We start from the raw sequence: 23,231 nt of genomic DNA, 5'->3' as shown, positions 1-23,231 counted from the left end.
CCCAGTGAGAGAAGCTACCACTCTTTTGGCCAAAAAAGGGCAAATGATCTCCTGCAAAATGAATCCCTAGGATGGTGTACGGATTCTCCCAAGGGCCCTACACCTCCTATCTAATGGGTACCGACTCGGTTTGTCGTACAGGGCGTCTTGTTGTGTTGTAGTGATGCTGGCAGCAATGCCACTGGCATTTCAGATACTGGCAGGTGCACCCAGGGTGCACAGGCTTCAGCAGAGCTTCCAATCTAGTTGGCCAGAGTCATTTCCCCGTTCTCTTGCCCCCTCTCAGTCCTCTGTGGACAGTGGTTTCAAAGGGACGATGTTCTTCAGTGAAAACAGTAGCTTTCTCTCTCTCTCTCTTTCACACACACACACACACACACACAACATCCCCTCACACCACCAGCCCTGCCTCTTTTGTCCTTTTCCTTCTTGCTTCCTGTGCCATCGTTTCCTCACCCAGTGAAACCCCTTTTATTCTCGGAGGCTCAACTTTATCATCAGGGAAGCGTGGGTAGATCTTGCGGCCAACAGAAGATACAGGCACTGTCCCTGCTCAGTCCTGAGCCCCTGTCAGTCTTGCTCTGCCATCAGGGCTGTCTGTCCAGTTGGGTTCAGAAGCAGCCTCTGAATCCTGCTGTACACAAGCATCCCAAGCAACTGCTTACCTATCCATTGGAATTGACACCAGAAATGGAACCTGTCTACTGTTCCCAAATTGGATGGTTTCCAATGTTCCTTCCCATTCAGGAATGCTTTGCTTTCTTGCTTCTTGTGTTTCTGTCCCCCGCCCCCTAAAAATACATCTGCCTCCGAGACTCCCTTCCCTTCTCGTTACCCCAGGTTTGATAAAAACATGCTTGTTCTCATTGTGTGCCCTTGAGTTGGTGCCAACTCATAGCGGTTATGTAGATCCACTCTGTAGGGCCCAGGCCACAGAGCGGCTGGTGGTGTGACCTTCCGACTTACTGGTTGGCAGTGGAGTGCTTTAACCACCGCGTCACGGGAACAGGCTGCCAGTCTTCTATTGAGGACATCTGAAACGGGACGCAAACTACCTCAGGGAGTTTAGACACGAGTGCTTTTATGCAGGTTATGTTGTAAAAAGCCTGCTTGTTCTTCCTGGTTCTTAGAGTCCGCCTTATACTGCTTGTCACAACAGTCAGAAAGTTGTGAAGAGTTAGCTGTGGAATCCCAGCACCCTGCCCTGGCCAGGGGTCTTCGTGATTGAGCGCTATGTTTGGGCACCCAGGGTTCCTTGATGAGACTGGCCCGTGGTCCTCCCATGGTACTCAGCCTTCCGAGGGCCTGCCTTAAACCTGCCTGAATGCCACACAGCATGTCCCTCCTTTCCCAAATGCTAATGGTGACTCCCTGCCGAGCGTGACAGTGCCCTCTCCACAGAAAGGCCAGCACAGGTCTTTTCAAAGGGTTATTCTGAGGGGGGTAAAAATACCAGCGTCTGGAAGCCTGGAGAGCAGCAAGGTGGAACTCAGAACCTTTCCCTCAGCAAATGAGAATTTGCTTTCACGGCCCTGAATGATCTTTTGTGTGACGAAATAAGGCTCTCAGACATCCTCCTGTTTCGCTGACCCACAGAGAAGAAATGTCTCCATCGCGCCACAAGACTGGTGCTAAGAGCAGAAATTTTCATATTGCACATGTCCCTAAATGACACTGCTCATAACTGCTGATACATAGACACTGGACTTCTGATCCCAGAGCAGGGATATTCAGACGAGGAAACAGCTCAGGGCTCCTGCTGCTCCTCTGGACCATCACTCATCGCCAGCCAGACTCGGGGAGCCAGTAGAGACATTGATGAGTCAGAGAAATTATGTGTGGTGACCTGCCTCAGAGGATTAAGCACTGGACTGCTAACTGTATAGTTGGCGGTTCAAACCCACCAACCGCTTGCTGGGAGAAAGACGAGGCTATCTGCTCCCATAAAGATATACAGCCTTGGAAATTCTATATAGGGTTGCTATGTGTCGGAATTGATTTGATGACAGTGCATTTTGTTTATATATTTCTTAACCTTATTAAATATGCATTATGAAAAAGTTGGAGATCTTGAAAATTCACAAATTATGACACAGGGAAATGGTGCTGATAAATTTGCTCAACACAGGATTGCCAAAAAACTTTAATTTCTTTAAAATAATAGTACACAGTATCTGTGAATTGTAATAAAACAAGATAACCTGTCATTCCATCTGTAGAAATACAGGCAGCAAATGTTTCCTCGTCTGACTATCCCTGCTCTGGGATCAGAAGTCCAGCGTCTCGGTATCAGCAGTTATGAGCAGTGTCATTTAGGGACATGTGCAATACAAAAAACAGGTCACAACCAGCCCTGGCATCTACATTAATATAGGAATCAAAATGGTAAACACCTGTTATCTAAAGAAAGTCAATTATATGTATCGTTAAACTGCTAACCAGAAGATCGGCGGTTCAAGACTTCTCAGAGGTGCCTCGGGAAACAGCCACTGAAAACCAGTGACACACTGTTCTACCCCGACACACGTGGGAGGCTCCGTGACTCTCTTGACTCCACGGCCATGATTTTACATTAAGCTGCCTCCAAAGTGATACAGATTGTGATATAAGCGATTCCTTATTGCACTAATTTCCCAGTGCTTGCTTAGCCTTTAGAAATCGGGGGGTTTGTTTGAATGCTGGTAGCATTGTGGTTATGGGTTGGGCTGCAATCCACAGGTCAGCAGCTTAAGACCACCAGCTGCTACTTAGGAGACAGGTGGGGATTTCTACTCCTGTAAACAATTCAAGTCTCTGGAACCCGCAGGGGCAGGCCTACAGGGTTGCTGTGAGTCGGAATCCACTCAAAGGCAGCGAGTTTGGTGTTTGCCTTGGCTGCCAGCAGCTACATGACGGCCTATCTGAGCCACGAGTGGGCCTCAGAGATGCCTAGCAAACTCCTGTCTTCAGTTCCCTGTTCTATTAGTCGTCCTTCAGATGCAGGACCACTGCTTCCTCACAGCAAGGATGCTACAAGGCCTCACCAGGGTATCTGCACCTCAGCCCCAACAGCACCTGCTCCCCTGCTGCTGCCACCCTCTTCATGTCTGCATGGTGCCAGGTCCAGCCTACACCGGTGCTTCCCAGGGACCAGAAGAATTGTGTTAGTTTAACAACCAGTACCTACAGCGAGATGTCATCTTATATTTCACTCAGACAAGTCTCTCCACAGTCCTTGGGCTTCAGCTCCCTCTTCTGTTAAAAAGACATGATTATACCAGCTGATGATGCTGTTGTGTAAGCATTCGGCTGCTAAACATAAAGTCAGCTGTTCAAACCCACCAGTCACTCCTTAGATGAAAGATGAGCCTGTCTACCTCCATAAAGATTTACAGTCCCTCAATCTCTGAATTGACTCAATGACAATGAGTTTTGGGCTGCCTGGTATGCTAGATAATTGACCCCAAAACATTACATCTTTATCCCTGGAACCTGTCCATGTGACCTTGTTTGGAAATAGAGACTTTGCATATATGATTGAGTGAAGGGTCTTGAGATGAGGAGATCGTCCTAGATGACCCAGGTGGGTCCTCATAAGAGGGAGATTTGAAACACATAGATGAGACAGTGATCTGAAGACACAGCAGAGAGATGTGATGTGAAGATTGGAGTGATGCAGCCACGAGCCAAGGAATGCCAGCAGCCCTGAGAATCTGGGAGAGAGAGCGGAGCCGAGAGTCTCCAGAGCAGTGTTGTGCAAGCGCATGGATTCCAGGCCAGATACTGGTTTCAGACGTCTCCCCTCCAGAGCTGAGTGTGAAAGAATCCCTTTCTATTGTTGTAAGCCACCAAGTCCATGGGAATGTGTTATAGCAGCCACAGGAAAGGAATCTCCCCGAAGCACTATACACTCCCGTGTCCTCTGGGTGCAGATTATAAAGGACAGTGGTGTCACTGGTTTCTTTCCAGATACGTTCGCAACGCGGCGTATGGTGAGGCGGTGAGACCTCAGGATAGGAAGGCTCCGTAAGTGTTGCTGTCTCCAAAGCATTTGATCCATAGATTCGTGAGGTAAGAACGGAAGGGGCAGCATCGCTCGGATTCTCTGCAGCTGCTCTCTTCCAGTCTCTGAGTGGAGAAGACTCAGAAGGAACCCAGAACTAGATGTTGAACACCCAATCCTGCGGTTCACCAAACATCAAGAGGAGACAGAGGCATCAGCAGTTTTACCCAATATCTAACGGTGGATTTGACCATGTAACTGGGAACTTATCGGTCAAGGGTGCTGCCGGTTATGCTTTGCCCTGCTAACCTCAAGGTCCCCGTGAGAGATGGATGAAGCCCCTCGGCTCCTGTGAAGATCCACCCCCCTGGAGACCCGATCTCGGCGGCCCAGAGTCCAAATGGACTGACCGTGCTCTTTCTGGACAAGGACAATCAGGCTTTCCTACAGGCTTCGTTTACGGGCAGTGCTATTTGAGTTCCGATGCAGCTCTCCTGCCCAAATTAAAAGAGCCGTGTTTGTGTTTGCATTTGTGGACTGACGGTATTCAAATTATTCAAGGAACATTCGCGAAATTGTAACTAACACAGGACATTGGAAACTGTCTTCATTCCTTTGGGAATCTTGCAGGGTGAGGGAGGGGAAAGTTGAGGGGAACACGGGGGCGGGGGTGGGGGCATTTGTGATTCCAGAAAGCAGATATGCAAATTGCTTATAAATTTGGTTTGCCAAATAAATAGGCTTCCTTGTTGGGAGCCGTGGCCCTGTTTACCAGCTGGCGACAGGGACCTTGTGACTCACAGGTTCTGTTCAGACTGCTATGGCATCTGCAGCTCAAACTCACCATTTATTTTAATATTATAAACCAGGTGCACGTGCATATATCGTCTAGTGATAGCCTGGTTCTAGTTCCTGAGTGGAGTGTTGTTATCTCGCAGTGCCCATAGGAGGCTAGTGTGGGAGGGTGGGTGTGAACAGCTCCATTTGGAGTGAGCCATAAATACGGGCGCAGCGGCTAAAGGAAGGCACACTGGAGTTTACCCCAAGTCACTTGGCAGGATGGGTTTAGTGTCTGGGATTTGTGGCACACTTCCAACGTCTCAAGTCATGTTGCATTCCTGTTTTTCTTTGCGGGACCTCAGAAAATGCCCAGGCTCCCCTATTCCCACATTTTCTCCATAGGGCCCAGCCTCCTACTGAGCCACCAGGTCAGACGGGTGCCCTCCGGGGATGTGTGTGCATGGACCCTTGGCATGTGGGCACCCTTCCTCTTGCATGTGTATGATGTGTGCCTTCTCTGAGGAGGGAGGAGGACATATAGGAAAGCTTAGTCACTTAGAAGGAGGACTGAATTCTGATTATTTCATGCTGACCCTTGCAGAGCTGGCCCAAACTGTCAGTCTCGACCAGAATCCAGGACGAATGTCAGAATGTCAGCAGGAGGCCTCCTAAGTGTACTGAGTGGGTCTGTGGGGAATGGGGGTGGGAGTGGGGCTTTCAAACTCTTGTGTGTGGTCAATCGAGGGTGTTTCCATCAGCCGACTGTATAGTCACTTGTGCTTGTCAGAAAGTACTAAGAGAAACTTGGTACCTGATGCTCCTTGGGTGGTGGTGAGGGGTGAGGAGGTGTCAGGAAAGAGGAGCCTCCAGAAGAGTGCTGGAGAGCTGGATTGTCGGACGGGAGCAGGCCGAGTTCAGCCCCAGCCCAGGGGGGATTCTCCCCAGACAGCCCTGCCCAGTGTCTCCACCTGCACTGGTTCACTTCCAGCCACGAGGCCCTCCAGCCAGGACAATTCCCAGCTTTCCTGACAGCTTTCTTGAAATATCACCCGCTTTCCATACAGTCACCCCTTTCAAGTGGCCATTGTTCCATGTTGCAAATGTTTGGCACCAGCATTCTAGGGACTTCGAGGATATTCCCAACACCTACCAAAGAAGCCCCAGACTCTTCAACTATTCCCACCCCAAACCTCCCAGGCTCCAGTAGCCATGGAGCCTACCCGTGGGTTCCTTTCAAACGATGGTTTTTAATTTATGGAGAAGTAAGCTAGGTTATGTCATAGCCCGGGGGAGGGGGGCTATCCGGGTTTAGTCTGATCGAGTAAAATATACAGACCATGAGTATGCACGCCGCTTCTTGAGTTTTGCCAAATGGTTTTTCTGTATACCCCACAGCCCCTTCACGATTTTCGTCACCTCGAATATTCTTTCTGGACTCTTTGCAGTCAGCTTCCTGCCCGTGCCCGAGGAACGCCATGGTGGCTTGGTGTTTGTGATAAACGTCTTGCCTCTGGGAGGGAAACTGGAGGACACAGAATAGAGTCTTGGCAAGGGGCTGGGACTAGGCCATTCTCAGGAGAGTGGGCACAGCCTCCGATCCAGAGCCTAGGCGCCTCCCTCACCCGCCAAGTGCTGCTCAGGCCTGTCACTGGGGTGCCCAGATGGATTTGCACCACGTATGGAAAACTAGGATAAACCACACCATAGCGGCTCCACCAAACCCAGCCTTTCGTGTACTTCACCGTTTGCTGGATACACATACTTCTGAGCCAGGTAGACTCCCCTCCTTTACAGAAACCATCCTGCCCTAAAACAGGTAGAAATTCTTAGTACCTCTGTGACATCACTCCCTCCCCCGGCGCCATCCTGCCTTGTGTCCAGGCGGTGCACTGAGTGCAGATCCTCCTGGTGGAAAATAACACACACTCTCACATTGCACCCTCCCCCGCTGTCGGCGCTGGATTTCCAAACACCCGAGTTTCCATTCAGGCTAGTGAGTGAGTGGATATTCTAATTCTTCACGGATCCTTGTCATGAGAGGGTGCTTTGATAGGACTCTTCATGGATCCCTCTTCTTAGAGAATACTATCACTCTGGCAGGGAGCCCAGTGGCACAATGGTTACCCACTTGACTTCAAATCATAAGGTGGGTGCTTTTCGCCCACTCAGCAGCTCCAAGGGAGAGAGTCGTGGTGCTCGGCCCCTGTGGAGATGGCCCTGGAAAACCCCAGGGGGCAGTCCTGCTCTGTCCCATAGGGCTGCTGGGGCTTGGAAGCCGACTTGATGATGCAGCACTGCAGTAGGATAATGGTGATGCTTGTTTTGCAAAGTTTAGGGTGATTCATATAGAGTAAAACAGACTTCGCTCAGCAATTAAGCTGAATGTAATCAAATCGTTCCTCGAGAGCTCCAAAGACTAGTCACCCTCTTGCACCGCGCAAAGCACCAGTTACCTCCTGGTTAATGCATGCAGCATTGCCAGGGTGCCAACTAATAGGGAGTAGCGGCTAACAGAAGGTTCCATGCGTCTTCCCCTCGTTCCATGTTCTGTATTCAAAATCCCTACTATTCTCGGTAGGAAAACGACACGAGGTACTACCTTGGGAAGTGAAGCCTTATCCAAAAATAGAGTTGTTTATCTAAGTTTGCAATATCCAAAGTCCACTCTTCCAAGTAGGGGTTAAGAGCGAAGGCGCTGGAATCGGCCAGAGCTCAGGTACCTGCGCACGGCGTGACCCAGACACTGTGAAATGGGAGTGTTGTGGGGACTAACTGAGCACACACGTGCAGGGCTTCACCTTCTGGAGCCAGAAGCGTGCCATAAATGGCAGCATTTCAAAAACATGCCTTCGTCAGTGACAACGTTTAGCCTCATCAATCAAGTGAGGCCAAGTTAGGGCCCCTCTTTGGTGAGGTATTCTCAGAGAGGAAAGAATCTTAACAACATTCCTCCAGGATTGCTGAGCTGTGTTCCAGGAAGCCCTGGTATTTCCCCAAAGTGTCTCGTGGGATCCAGAGGAAGGTGACGGTGAAGGTGGCTCACTGGTGGTCAGGCTCTGGGGCACGGGGACAGCATCAGCACAGCACCTCCCTTTTGTCCGTTTCACAAGGTTCAAAGCCACTGACTTCCCTAACTGCCTCCGTTCACAGATGAAGAGACTGAGGCCCAGCAAGCCTAAGTGATCTTCCCGGTCATTCAGCAGTGTCTCCTGACGCCCAGGCCCGTTCCCTTTCCAAGACAGCACCCTGCCCTAGGTGGAGACGATGGAAAACACATAGAGGGAGGATCCAAGATCCCCTGTTGACTTTTCCAGGGTCCCTTCCAGCCAACTTCTAGTACCGGAGGCGCTTCTAGAGAAGGGCAATCGCCCATTTCTCCCCCAGCTCATTGTTAGGAGAGGTAGTTGGGCGAGGACAGTCATGGGTGGAAGGGAGTCCCTGTCACCGGGGTGTTTGCCTCAGAGACCTTCTCCTCCTCTGCTGGGGAACAGCTGCTCTGTGGAGTGGCCTTTGCCCCACCCGGTGGTCAGTGACCATACCCCTCTCCTTGGCTGACATCTCCCCAGGGGTCCTCAGCGAAGCAGTGCTGATTGCTTCAGGTTCCAATTTCTATCCAAAAAGCACCACCCGCCAGACCTCAGGGCAGCAGCTCTTCCTACTCAGCCACTTACTTTGCCATGACCCCTGTTTTCCAGCCGCTCAACATTGCCTACAGCCACATCTACAGCTCCTACAGGAACTTCGTGGGGCCCCCTCACTTCAAGACCATCTGCAGGCTCCTGGGCTACCAGGGCATCGCCGTGGTCATGGAGGAACTCCTAAAGATCGTCAAGAGCTTGGTAAGGAGGGGCCTTGGAGGTGGCCAGGTGGGCTTCATAGGAACGAGACTTGCTTTCCCTCTTCACCTGGCCTCTTAGACAAGTCCCAGCACTCCAGCTCGGTCTGCAGACATCGCCCTTGCCCCTCGGTTATTCGACTTAGCGCTCTCTTACAGTTCTGTGCACCTTCAACTTGGGATTGTGTTTCCTATGTTCTGATCCTGAACCTACTCTTTATATGGAGTTGCTGAACTCAGTCAACCTGGTATGACCTTTATGGCCTCCTAATGACTAAGGGGCAGCAAAAATAGGAAGGCTCTCAGTGATATTGACATTGGCCTTAATAAGAGATCAAACACAGCATGGATTGTGAGAATGACATAGACCAGGGCAGGGTTTCCTTTTGATCAAACAGTCTCACTGAGTAAGAACCAACTCTACAGCATTCGATAACGATGACAACTACTCATGTTCCCCTTCTGTGCCGCATTGTCTAATCTGAGCACATGTACTGCCATTTTCTCCTGTGGATGTAGCAGACATCATTAATCAACCACCATGCTTTTCCCCTTTGGCTTTCTTGCCAAACCCTTATCAATAATGCACTAGCCTGAAGGGAATTCTATATCTCTTTACCATTCTACTTCAAATATAATTCCTTACCGTGTTAATGAAGCAAAGCTGAAAACATTTCAATCAGATTTTCCAGAAGAGTTGAGATGACAAAGGGAAATAAACTATAACTCAGTCATAAAGAGCAAATGAGATTATTAATCCTAGTTCTTGGGTACTAGCTGCGTGGAAGACAGGGAGTGTTAAAAATGACAAATTTACCCACTATCATGACCCCAATTCTACATTACAAATCCAGCTAGACCAGAGCATGTACACTAGTACAGATAAGAACTCACAACATAGGGAATCCAGGACAGATAAACCCCTCAGGACCAATAATGAGAGTAGTGATACCAGGAGGGTAGGGGGGACGGGGGAGAATGTGTGTGTGTATGTGGGGGGAGAACCAATCACAATGATCGACATATAACCCCCACACCCACACCCCAGGGGGATGGACAACAGAAAAGTGGATGAAAGGAGACAGCGGTCAGTGTAAGACATGAAAATAATGATAATTTATAAATTATCAAGGATTCATGAGGAAGGGAGGGTAGAGGAGGGAGGGAAAAAATGAGCATTTCATACCAAGGGCTCAAGTAGAAAGAAAATGTTGATGGCAACATATGTACAAATGTGCTTGACACGATGGATGGATGGAGGGATGGAGGGATGGATGGATGGATGATGATAAGAGCTGTAAGAGTCTCCAATAAAATGGTTTTTTTATTTATTTATAAAACTAGCTCCAGAGTAAAGCAGGACAATGTGGTGATTGATTAAAGATGCCTGCCTTGGACACAGGCAGGATGGATGTACCACATAGTTTTCACGCGTAGATAAGGCAATCTCTACAGCTCCTTGGCAAGGTTTCATTTTAGCTGGGTCTCTGGATCTCGTCTAAGGATGAACCCCCCCTTGAAGTCTCTTTGTCTGAGTCAGTAATGAGCAGAGCTCCCTCTTCTGCCTTGAAAGACCATTTTCAAGTGGTTCCACTCACCGCGGGAGGGAATCCCTAGGTCTCAGCAGACATCCCCCAGAGCCTAGCATTCGACCCAGAGAGGCATGCGGATGGTGTCTTGATTCACTCTTATCTCTTCTCTTGTCAGCTGCAGGGAACCATTCTCCAGTATGTGAAGACCCTGATAGAAGTGATGCCCAAGATATGCCGCCTACCCCGGCATGAATACGGCTCCCCAGGTTGGTGATGCTGGAGTGGGGGCAGGGGCTGCCCAGTGGAAAGTAACCCAAATCCTGCCCGGGGTGGGATGACTCTCTAGCATGCTTCTCTGACATGCCAGGGAGCATAGTCCTGCTGCCCCGGAACTGTTGGGAAGCTGGGAGAGGCTAGCATATGTGGAAGTCTTTCCACCATAGGTAAGCCTGTGCCCATCAAGGTCACTCCACAGGTTAGCGTGGAGTTGCCCCACAGGATTGCCTATGTAATAATCTCTGCTGCAGTCCGCTGCCACCTCTTTCTTCTATGGAGTGGCTGGAGATTCGAACCACCAACCCTTCAGTTAGCAGCCAAGCACCAAACCACCCTACCAGGCCCAATTCAAAGAATGAGGAAACCACAGTGCCAAGCCCACCGCCACCGAGTCCATTGCTACTCACAGTGACCATGTTAGGGTTTCCAAGATGATCACTCTGTATGGGGGCAGAGCCATCTTTCTCCCACGGGGTGGCTGGTAGCCTTGAATGACCTACTTGCAGGTAGCAACCCCTAACCCACAGCACCAATGGGGCTCCTTCAAATCACCAGCAGCCAGATTAACCTTAAGGGTCTTCATGGGCTCAGTGCCTCCTGGGAGCCATTGGGAGGAGGTGGGTGCTCTGGATAAGCCTTCAAAGGGGGCATATCTGAGGTAAGTCTTTGCCACTCAACTGCGGGTGAAAGTAACTTTTTTCTTCCCTTCGGGTGGATGGGTCCTGAGACTTGGGGAGTCAATAGAAATCATGAATTTAGCAAATGGTGGTTTTTTTCCCCCAAGCCCAAGATGTCAGGTGCTGGGCCAGTGTGGTGCAGAACAAGAAAGGGCTGAAGCCTATAGCCTTGATTCTGAGTCCCAGCTGGCTCACTCACTAGCTGTATCACCACAGGCAAAACACTTACCTTTGCTGAGCCTCGGCTGGAAATAGTGCCTCATTTGGGTATTGTTGGGTGTCGTGCATCAGATTAATGCAGGTAACGTGCTAGGACAAATGTTACAAATGAATAAACAAATGCCCTTTCACATCTTAGGGATTCAGGTGACTTTTTAGAGGGACTGGAGCCCTGGTTGCATAGTGAGTTACTTGTGGGGGCGAACCACAAGGTCAGCAGTTCAAAACCGGCAGCCTCTCCTCGGGAGATAAAATGGGGCTTTCCACTTCCATAAAGAGTTACAGTCTTGGAAGCCCACAGAGAGAGGTGACCCTGTCCATAGTGAGCCCAAGCTCACTCTGGCTGAAGCATAGGAACAATTGGGGATGGTGCTGGACGAGGCAATGTGTTCCATGGGCACTGACTAGGTGGTACCTAACAGCACATCAGCTCACTGTGAGTCCTTACCGACTCCATGGCCGGGAGTTTGGTGGTTTGGGTTTGGGGGAAGATGTAGGGCTGTCCAATTCTTGTGTGGGTTTTGTGCGTGTGGTTTTGTTTTGTGTGTATTTTGTTGTTTTGTTTGCTTTCCTTCAAAAAGCGTTTGATCCAACTTTCTGAGCCTTTCCTGGTCCTGCTTCCTGGAAGGAGCCCTGCCGCAGCCACAGAAAGAGGGCTGCATGCATACGCCAGCCCTGAACTCTCCCAGGCACAGCGGGCTGCTCTCAGTCAGCACTGACCACAGCCAGCAGGGCAGCGTGGGCTTCCTGATGACCGTGCCCCTTCTTCCCCCAGGGATCCTGGAGTTCTTCCACCACCAGCTGAAAGACATCATTGAGTATGCAGAGCTCAAGACGGACGTGTTCCAGAGCCTGAGGGAGGTGGGCAATGCTATCCTGTTCTGTCTTCTCATAGAGCAAGCTCTGGTGAGTCCGAAACCCCAGCCACGTCCTTGAAACCCCTCAGTGCCCTGCCCCGGGGCCCTGCAGCTCAGATTGCTACAGGTCTACCTCAAGAAATATTGCAGGTGCAACCCCCAGACCACACTAAAGAGGAATCACCAGAAAGGGAGTCACGTGACACTTTTGGGTTTCCCACTCATGTGAAAGTTATCTGTGCACCCAGTTGTCATCTGTGAGAAGGGTCCTGGTGCCATACTGGTTGAGTTGGGCTGCCAACCACAAGGCCAGCAGTTCAAAACCACCAGTCACTCCATGGTAGAAAAACAAGGCTCTCTACTCCTGTGAAGCGTTGTAGTCTCAGAAACCCACAGAGGCAGTTCAACCCTGTCCTGTGGGCTCACTAAGAGTCGGAATCGGCTCTGTGGCAGAATGTTGGGTTTTGGGGGTGAGTAATCTGTGAAGTGTGCTGCCTCATTGTGGACAAGTTTGAAATGTGCGAATGACCACGGTGTGCCACAGAGAAGCGAACTGAGCACATGCTGTGGGGAAACGGCTTTGGCAGATGTAAGCCGAGTAAGGCTGTCACAAGCCTTCCATTTGTAAAAACAAATACCCCTCCCTGCCCCCCAGAAAAAAAGTACAATCTGCAAGGCTCCATAAGTGGATCGCGATGAAGTATGGTCTGCCGGGGTTCTCCTGGTGGGGGGGCGTGCACTGTCGTGCCAGGGAGCTCTGACCTCTGGGACATGGGGGGGCAGGCTGGCTTCCAGGCCTGGTTTCCCCTCACTCGCTGCAGGCCCGGGCCCTCGTGGGAGCCTTTGTGTTGTAGGCATTTGCTGCACTAAGAATTATTGCTCAGCCACCACTGGTTAGGCGCTGTCTCATGCTGTATAGCCAGGAGGGGGAGGCTTGCACTGCACACGTGTCTGCATGGACATTGAGTGCTGGGTGGGAGACATATGAGTCCCCACGGGGACATGAAACAGCAAAACCAGCGTGATCTTGGGGATGAGAGTCGAGGGGACCGGGAGGGCGAGCAGGAATTAGCCTGGGGAAGACTGTCCTGGGCTGAGTGAAGACGGGTCTTCACTTTCAGTGGTGGGACATCATGAAGGGCCTACAGGAGCAGGTAAAGTGCATACAGTAAGAGCTCAGCAGAGCGCAGCAGGCATCACAAGGAACAGAAGCATGCCTCCCTGTGACTCCCTGTCAGGACCACGCAGAACCAGTCCCAGGTCTTGCCCACAGGACCCTCCCTCCCACCCACCGGCCCTCAGGCGCCCCCATTGGCCTCAGCTCTTCTCCATATGTGGTGCCCCAGGTGTGCCCAGAGCTGCAGGTGTGAGGCTACTGCCACAGCCCTGAGCAGGGGCAGGAAATGGAGGAACCTTGTCCTTGGGTGCAGTGAGGCTCTCGTGGCATGATTAACGCATCCATACATCTATCTCGAAAAAGGGTGTCCAAAAAGAGCCCTCTCATGCTTGGACATGATGCTGGTGGGTGGAAAGAAATGGCAGGGAAGCCGGGAGACGGATGACCACTTTCATCCAGCGATGGACGCCAGCAAAGACGTAAACCACCCGAGCGAGGTTTCCAGATTCTCATCAGTAAGAACAGAGGCAGAGTGGATAAAGGACAGCAGCGGCAGAAAGGTTGGCGGGTGCTGTGTATTTAGGGAGGGCGGAGCCTGGCTTCGTGTCTTCCAGGCACAGAAAGGACTCTGGGGCGAGCTGGGGTGGAGCAGAAAGGAGCTGAGTGGACAGAATTGGGTCATCTGGCTTTGTGGGCCCGCTGGTGGGAAGCAGTTGGAGGTGGGAAGAGAAGAACCTTGTTCATGGCAGAATAGAACTGTCCTCCAGCAGGGTTTCGATGGCTGGTGTGGGGGTGGGGGTGGGAGGTGTAGATCCCACCCTGCCTTCCAACGAGCCTCTAGGTATGCTTGAGTCGTTGTTGAGCCCTGAAGCGTGAGCACCCCATGAGGAAGGCCACGGGCAGCAGTGGGCTGGGGACTGCTTCCTCGGTTGAAAGGCAAGGGGAGGCGACGGCTGAAAGTCAGCCAGGCGCCTTGGTGATAAGCTTGGAGGCACTGGCCCCCAGGCCGTGGAGAAGAGGGTAAGCGGGCATGAGGAAGAAGGTAGAACCAAAGTCCAGGGCAATGGAAAGGGAGCCGCAATAGAAAGAGCTTCCGAGTAAAAGCCAGACAGCGGCCCCTCCATATGTCAGTGCTCCCTCCTGAAAATGTGGGTCTTCTGACAGTTGCTCTCAGACTGGTCCATCTCCAGAGTCCCTGCAACAGACACTGTGGCCTTCATCTGCAAAGAGCAATTGCTTCTCATTCCCCCATTCAAATGGACTCTCAGGACAGCTCATGGTTCCTCTTTATTATACCAGGTTTCTAACATGGTTCAGTGGGCCTGGGTTGCCATGGAAACGGCCTTCAGAAGCCAGGGTATAAGTAGGACAAACTGCTCAAGGCCTCCGTTCTTAAGTGTTCCCCATGAGCCCCTCCTTTCTGAAAACATCAATTATGCCTACCCTGCAAAGATCCCCGGTGTCCTCGGGGTTGATGCTTGGGCATTGCAGACCCCCCAGCCATCTGCCCTTGGAAAGAGCGACAGCCCCAGAAACCCTAGGGAGCAGCTCCGCCCTGCCCTGCCCGGCAGCCGTGAGTCTGAATCACCACGGTGGCCGTGGGTTGAGTCTGGCTGGGGTAAATACGCCAGGAGACAGGCTTTATGGAGACTCAAGGGAAGGAACAATTTTTCTCAGTCCCTCTGTGTTGTGGGGGGAATGGTCACTTGCATATATCAGTGGGTACAAGAGGACACTTGAGATCAAAGACCATCAGGATTGAAGAAGGTCAATGACATAAATATATATATAAATTCTCTAGCCCCCTGTGTTCATGAGTGAGGGATCAGAGCACCAGAGGGGAGCCACTCATCTGAGGTCACACAGCAAACCCGCAGCAGAGGCCTAAGAACAGGAACATAGGTTTCCAGCCCAGATCCCGCTGCTGGGGGTGAAGAGTCAGGGCTCCACAAACCTGGGCGTTCCAGGTTTGCTGCCTCGACCATTGGGGAAACCCCCAAGGCTGAGACTCCCCTCCCTGGGAGTGAAGTAAGGCATGAGCTTTCTGGAGCTGATGAGTCCAGGGAGCTGGAATTAAGTAAGTAAACAGTTCCTTCAAATATTGAATGGTAATTGTTGTCATTCAAGAGGAGTACTAATTGCCAACAAGAGAGTAGAGGAAAGGAAGATGCTTTAACCCTCCATCTCTGTCCATAGAGGAGCTGCCCTATCAACTCTGGACATCCATTGTTCAGAAGACTCTGAAGCAGTTACAAAGCGTAAGATCATAAAGGAGCTCTGTATATATCGGCATGGAGAGCAAGCAAAGGACAGGAAACAGCAGGGACAAAAAGAGCAGGTGCCAGGACAATATATGTATCTCTATACCTTATTTGTGAAATAAAAATAAGTCCCACAAAATAGCATTGCTTTGAGAAAACTATATAGGCAAAGCACAAAGAGCTAAAATAATACCCTCTAGGAAGCAGGCAGGGAACCAGGGTGAGAGGTCACCGGGGGCCCACCCTTATCTGTAATTTCTGCACTTTTAAAACACAAGGACAGGCTATTTATATAGCATGATCAAACTAACACTTACTTTGGAAAAACAAGTAATGTGGGTTCGTTTTAGAAACCTGAAAATGGCAAGGGTGTGTCGGGTCCTCTGCTTTCTCCGAATGAGCTTGCAGAGGCCTTTCTGGTGTAAGAAGTATGCCCCACATACTTCTCTTCTTCTGTCTCAGAGCTGTGTTTTATTAACAGAAATTATTACATAGCATAGCTTTCTAGGTTCGAATATAAACTGGAAAGGCTGATCACTTGACTTGATCAATGATCTTCATGAAGTTAAAAAAAAAATCAAACACAAAAACCTCACTACCTCAATACTGACACTCTAGTCACAGGGGGCCTCCAACTACGGCCGGCCGATGTCAATTCTGCATCATAGAAACCCTATAGGACAGAGCAAAACAGCCCGGGTGGGTTTCCGAGGCCGTGAATCCTTACGGGAGCCGCAACCCTGTCTTTCTCCCAAGGAGCAGCTGCCAGTTGAAAACTGCTGACCTGCTGTTGGAGGTCCAGCACATTACTCAGTGAACCAGTGCCCATAAGTCTGGTGCTAGTAAATGTTTCTCAAAAGTTAGGGGACAGCATAAGTGGTGGGTTGTTGTGGATGGGCTTTGTTCTGGTTTTGGTGTTTATAATTAAGGTATAACATTTTTTTTTAAAAAAGGTACCAGTAAGTCGGTTCTCATTCATGACGACCCCATGTATGTCAGAGGAGAGCTGTGCTCCACAGAGTTTTCAATCCCGGATTATTTGGAAGTAGATCACCAGGCCATTCTTCTGTGATCCTTCCAAGAAGTCTTCATACTACCAACCTTTCAGTTAGTTGAGCACTTCATGGTCTGTGCCACCTAGGGACATGGTGTCAATACTGACACTCTAGTCACAGGGGGCCTCCAACTACGGCCGGCCGAGGACATTTATCCAGCCCACCTGGTGTTTTTGCCCCATTGTTTTTTACTTCAAAATAAGATATGTGCAGTGTGCATAGGAATTTGTTCATAGTTTTTTTTAACTACAGTCCAGCCCTCCAACAGGTCTAAGGGACAGTGAACTTGCCCCCTGTTGAAAAAGTTTGAGGACCCCTGGTCTAGTGCATAAATCCTAAGCATACCGTTTTACGTAAAGCATACCTTGAGCACCATAGAATGTTCCCATGTGCTCCCTTCCGGTCTGTGCCCACAAGTTGGCATGATTCTGTCTTCCACCCCCAGAGATGCGTGCTGCATGGTTTCCTTCTCCAGTCTGGCTTCTGTCATTCAGCATTATGGCTGTAAGCAGCATTAATGGTGTGGAATATAGTGCAGCCCATTCTCTGTCATTACTGCATAATTTCTCACTATATGACTAAACCAACTGAGTTGTCCATTTGACTATAGCTAGACATTCGGGTTGTTTTAGTTTGAGATTACGCAGAATAAGGAGAGCATGAATATTCATGGACCCACATGCTCATGGCTATCGGTTCTCATTTGTAAGAGGCAAGTCCAGGAATTAAATGGCTAAGCCCACTGGAAGACATAGCAATGGGCAGTTTTACAAAATGGCAGCACCAATTTACATTCCGACTAGCAGCGGGAGAATTTTAATTTCTTCTCATCCCCTTGAGCCCTTGGATTTGCCCTTCTGTTTCACTGCAGCCATTCTAGTGAGCGTGTCTTGCTGTCCAATCATGGTCTTGTCGTCCTAGTGGCAACAACACAACACAACAACACAGAGCCCCTCCCCGTCCATCCGTGAGCGGTCCCTTGTAGACTCTTTTGAAAAATGCTGTACAGCATTTCTGCGTGCATGTTTAAATGGAGGTATCTGTTTCTGATTGATTTACAAAACTTCAATTACATATTACATATGATGGATACATGTATCGATTTGTGTCTGTTGGGTGAGCATGTACCCTCTTGATTGCATGCTTCAGGCTTAGCCTGTCCTGCTTTCTCTTTGTCTGTGGTGTCTCCATGGCTTCTTTTAAAACTGTCCCCGGGCCCCAGAGCCACAAGGATGTGCTATCCTCCAAGCACTTTCGAGCCCAGCCGTTTGCATCTCAGTCTATTCTTTGCTTAGAATAGAAAATCGTGTGGAACAAGAGGTAGAATTTCACTTGATTTAGCTGGTTTCTTTCTTTTTTCTTTTCCTCCCAGATTGAGACCAAATTGCTCCACCAGCACTTAATAAAAGTGTCCTTCCCCGCAGCTCCATAATGTGTATCTGTCATTTACCAAGGAGTCCCCGGGTGGCACAAACATAGCAGGCACTTAATAAACATATTGACTCTGATCTGCAATGAGTCAGCATGTGAATGTCTGTTTGTACGCCCAGTGTGTTTTTAAACGGAATCCTGTTATTCATTCTCCGGTGCTCCCCCACCAGTATTTCATACCCTTACAAATGGGCACTAGGGAAATATGGTCTCACATGCCCATAGGGACAGTTCTGCCCTCTCCTACTGAGTAGTTATGAGTCAGCATCACTCCATGGAAGTGAGTTTGGTGTTTGTGGAAGGAAATGCTCCACAACCTTCAAGTTTCCATTCAAATTCCGTGCGCTTCATAAACGGCAGCCTGCTGTTTGTCATGCCAGCACCCACCAGGAGAGGGGGCTCGTCCTTCAGGCGAGCCAATGGCACAGCCCACAGCTCTGCTGGGCCATGCTGCCCTCTCCTGGACTCCAGCTTTTTCTGGGGTTTTCCCCCTTTTCATTCCTTCTCTCTTCCTTTTATGGAGCACTGGAGGCACTGTGGGAGGGGTGTTGAGCTGCTAACTGGAAGGTTGGCAGTTCAAACCCCAAGACCGTCTGCTCTCTTGCAGATCTACAGCGAGGAGAATCTGCCCTCTGATCTCTGTGAGTGGAAATCAGCTTGCTGTCAGGGGCTTGCGTGGGTTTCTCCCCCTATCCGATGAGTGGGCCAGTTCACATTCTGGCTGGTGGTGTGAGAGCATGCCTTCTCTTCTGAGGGGTGAGAAGAGTCTGGGTCCAACCACACGGAATTGGATGCTGGGTAGAGCTGCCCCCAGCAGAAAAGCCCCCAGAAACCACAAGAGCAGGGTGTCAACGTGGCAGGCCAGCTGTGCTGACAGCTTGGGCCAACTCTTCCTTTGCTGGGGGCAGCGGTGCCTTGTGCATTGCAGGTGGTGAAGTCGTTTGTACCCACTGGATGCCACTGCCATCCCCAGCACCCCAGGTGTGGCAATGAAAGATGTTTTCGGACCAAGCCAGATTCTCCCTCGGGTAAGGCTGTCAGACAAAGCCTTCGCCTGCTGACAGCCACTGATCCGGTGCATTCTTGCATTTTGCAGATGGGAAAGTGGAAACCCCACGAGAGAGGTGACTTTCCCACAGTTATGGCTAGTGCCAGAGCTGGGACAAGGACCAGGCATGGCTCCTGAGGGCCCAAATCCTTCCAGGAGCTGCTCGGAGAAGCTTGGAGGGTGGTTTCATTGTTGCTTCCCGTTCCGGGCCCACGTCGGAGTCTTCTGTCCTCCATTTCCACTTTACAGCCCCTCTGGATTCATTTAGCTCACAGACAGGAAACCCTGAGAAGCAGAAGGAAGTTCAGAAAAACCATTCACCACGTTGCCGCACTGCGCCATTCCAGAGGCTACTCTGCAGATGTGCCCATGTCCCAGGACATGACATTTTGCATGTTATATACTTGCAATGTCTCTCACACACATAATTTATATATTCATGTATGCAGACAGACACGGTTATAAAAGTACTATTCCTCCATCGTTGTGGGATTAGACGATGGGGGAGGATGGTAGAGACTTTCCACTTTTAACTCTGCATTCTCAATTATTATTTGTGTTCATTACAGTGAACATTGATTGCCTTCTTCTGCCTTAAAAAGGAAATTCTTGTCCACTTAGAAAATTAAAAAGGAAAATCCACAAAACCCTTCTCCTCATGAACACCCCTACCACCACCACCACCACAACACACCACACACACACACACAAAAGAGTATTTGAATCAGAAGGACTTTGGCATCACCCTGAGGAGAGACTCCTTCAGCTCCCCATGGCGTGCAGCATCCTTGGCCATTAGGATCCTAGTCTTCTTCTAGTCTGGACCCATGTCTGAGAAAGGAGCCCAGCTTTGTGGAACAGGCCACCTGGACTCTCAATAATGCCCATCCTTTCCACATCACTGTGGTCTCTAATCATACACACACCCTTTGGGGTATTTCCTCACTTGGAAAACAAGCCTGCTAGGCTTAGCACATGTGGCACAAGTGGTCTGATAGACGAGGAAGGGCAACCAAGAGCCGATCCCTGGCTGGACAGGGGGAAGACTCAGCTCATGAGCCCTCCTCCCTCCAAAGGCTCTCTCCACCTACACCGGAGGCCAGCCCTCCAGGGAGTGGGCAAGCTGATAGCAAAGCTTGCATCTATTCATTACAATAGAAGAAAGAAATTAAGCTGTGCCATTTCTTAGCACACAGCTTGACAGTAACAGCTATATCAAACCCACTGCCATCAAGGTAATTCTGACTCACAGTGACCTTATAGAACAGAGTAGAGCCGCCCCCTTGGCATCTCTGAGACTATAAATCCTTACCGGAGCAGACAGCCTCATCTTTCTCTCCAAGAGCAGCTGGTAGGTTTGAACTGCTGACCTTGCCATTTTAGCAGCCGAGTGTGTAACCCATTGCGCTACCAGGGCTCCTTGTCAGTTATGTAGAGTCAATCAAACAATTATCAGCTCAAATTTTTTCTGATCAAAGTATGTGATCCAAAGTTCTTTGAAGACCACCAGCCTAGCTGTACAAAGAGACATAGCAATGGAGTGAAAGTGGACTGAAAGACGAGCAAACTCCTTCTTAGGAGCTGAAAAGAAGGGGTGACAATACAGATTGCCCGGGAAGGGACCCCCGAGCTCTTGTCTTTCACCCGCTCCACCTGGTCCCCTGACAGAGCGCCTGGGGACCCCTCAGGTATCACCTCTCACGGGCAAAGGGTACTTTAGAGGATGAGCACTTGGTCTCACTGCCGCCGCCACCACCCCACACCCACCTCACGAGTGAAGAAACTGAGGCCCAGAGAGGGAACGAGAGCGGCCAGCCCCCCAGAGCCTGCTAGTGGCAGGGCCAGGCCTGAAATGAGGTCTGCTGCCTCTCACACTTGAGTTCTTTCTTTTACACCCTTTATCGTGTTTCCTGCCAAGGAAGGACTTGAATACATAGCTGTTACCCAGCCCCTGCTGGGTATCAAGAACTGCCAAGGAATCAGACACTTGATTGTGTACATTTTGTATCCGCAACTGTTCTAAGAGGAACCCCAGTGGAGAGAGTCCCTGGAAGCTGAGGATTTGGGGGTATAACACTCTTTGATCTACTGAGAAATATTATACATAGGACATCTCCAAAGACTGGCAGTGGGGGAGGGCAGCTGCTCATTAAAGTCACTTGGAGAGCACCTGTGAATCACAGCATTCCCACCCCAGGGGCATGGGGCACGGTGCAGGCCAAGCTGTGTTTCGTTCCATGGCGTTGGGCTCTCCTGCATTGGGGGTGACTCCCTGGGGGTTAGCTCCATGGCAGCTCACCACAGAATCTCCGTCAAGCCTCACCTGACTCCGAGGTAAGCACGGTGTTCAGGAGCAGCTCGGGGCATTGCACAGTGGGCAGCCGGATGGGGTGCCCTGGTCCACAGAGGATCTTCTTGGCCTGTTTCCAAAGTCCCTTCATCTGTGATGTGTAGGTCCCAGGACTTGGGCCTTATCTGCATTCTCCTGGGCCTCTTATTTACATCACAGTTATATTTAACTCAACTTTTTAATCTTAATTTTTTTAAGGGAAACCTTATATCATTTCCATTTCTGGAAAAAAATCCCTCTTCTTGCCACCATTAAAAAGCAACCAGAATAGAAAATTGAACCAAAATAAAGCAAAGTCATATAATTCCAGTTGCTACCAGCCAATGGCCGGGAGCCTGAGGCCTGCTCCCTCTGTTTGCTAAGAAAAGAGGTGAACAAATGTGAGGTGAGGATTGTTTCCAAATGCAAATGTCCTGGTTAAGATCACCAGGCAGATTATTAAAAATTTGTGAAGGAGACAGCCTCCTCTCTACGTGACTCACTATTATTAAATGCCTGCTTCCTGGACCTGCGTTTACCACTCTTTGGAGAATGCCAGCCTGGGAAGACCCTGGCATGCAGTCGGCTGCAGTTGACTGGCCATGGATCTCTCCCAGGTGATCAGGCACCAGGCTGATTTTGATCTGGACTAATACTTGTACTATCCCCAAGAGGGTGCTACTAGGGTTATAGCTTCTGGTCAGCTGCCATGGGTTGGCCATTGAGTTGGGTCCCACTTCACATAGACCCCATACTCCATGGAACAGAACACTGCATGATCCTGAGGCATCCCCATGAGTGATTGGGGATTGGACCACAGTGATTCATGGGGTTTCCATGGGCTGAAGTAGATCACCAGGCCCTTCTTCCTGGTTTGTCTTAGTCCAGAAGCTCTGCTGAAATGTGCTCAGCATTATGGCCACATGCAAGGTCCCACTGAGAGACAGGGTACAAGTTTACTCAGAAGTGCCTCCTGAGAAAGGCTGAGAATCTACTGGAAATGGCCATTGACAATGTTGGGGAGCACATTTCTGCTCTGACATACAGGGGCCCATCTCCAGGAGTCAGAACTATTTGACAGCATCTTGGGAGATACTAGATAGTAGCACCCACTGTTACTGACTCTCCTTAGCTTCAGAGGTGCCCTGGTGTGGAGGGTTAAGCTGTCAGCTGCTCACCACAAGGCCACCGTTCATAGCTGCTCCATGCTCCAGTAAAGATCTGCACCTAGGAAATCCGAGGGAGTAGTTCATTCTGCCCTCTGGGGTCACTGAATATGAGTTTAGACAGTAGTAGTGTTCATTTAAGTGGGCCACAGATTGATGGGAAAAGGCCACACAGAGAAGGTAGGATTGTGTTACTAAGTAGTTTAGCCAGGGCTACAGAGGGATGCAGGAGCCCTGGTGGGGTTGTGGTTATGTGTTGAGCTTTGACCCGAAAGGTCAGCAGTTCCAAACCACCAGCTGCTCCTTGAGAGAAAGACAAGGTTTTCTACTCTCCTAAAGAGTTACGGTCTTAGAGACCCACAAGCGCAGTTTTACTCTGTTCTAAGGGGGCCATTCTATTGTCTAGAATAGTTTTACTCTATTCTATAGGGTCTACTCCCATAGAGTCATGTCTTAGAAACCCACAAGAGCAGTTTTACTCTGTTCTAAGGGGGCCATTCTATTGTCTAGAATCGTTTTACTCTATTCTATAGGGTCTACTCCATAGAGTCATGTCTTAGAGACCCACAAGCGCAGTTTTACTCTGTTCTATGGGGTCTATTCTATTGTCTAGAATGGTTTTACTCTATTCTATAGGGTCTACTCCCATGGAGTCATGGTCTTAGA

The 23,231-nt window shown here is 49.9% G+C and overlaps 1 protein-coding gene across 1 annotated transcript in view; it reads left to right on the top strand.

The window, feature by feature from the left end:
* The window catches only part of CYFIP2 (cytoplasmic FMR1 interacting protein 2), a 132,139-nt gene that overhangs the window by 83,338 nt on the left and 25,570 nt on the right, over window positions 1–23,231 (top strand). The window contains exons 25-27 of the mRNA XM_045284704.1: window positions 8,458–8,601; window positions 10,305–10,395; window positions 12,077–12,207. Of these exons, the coding sequence (XP_045140639.1) occupies window positions 8,458–8,601; window positions 10,305–10,395; window positions 12,077–12,207 (366 nt within the window). The remainder of the gene's footprint in view (window positions 1–8,457; window positions 8,602–10,304; window positions 10,396–12,076; window positions 12,208–23,231) is intronic.

This window comes from Echinops telfairi, unplaced genomic scaffold (genome assembly GCF_000313985.2).
Source record: "Echinops telfairi isolate 266 unplaced genomic scaffold, ASM31398v2 ScPeMD7_7469;HRSCAF=8507_0, whole genome shotgun sequence".
Classification (NCBI taxonomy): domain Eukaryota; kingdom Metazoa; phylum Chordata; class Mammalia; order Afrosoricida; family Tenrecidae; genus Echinops; species Echinops telfairi.
Note: the sequence above shows the minus strand (reverse complement) of the source record. Positions and strands in the feature narration are given on the sequence as shown.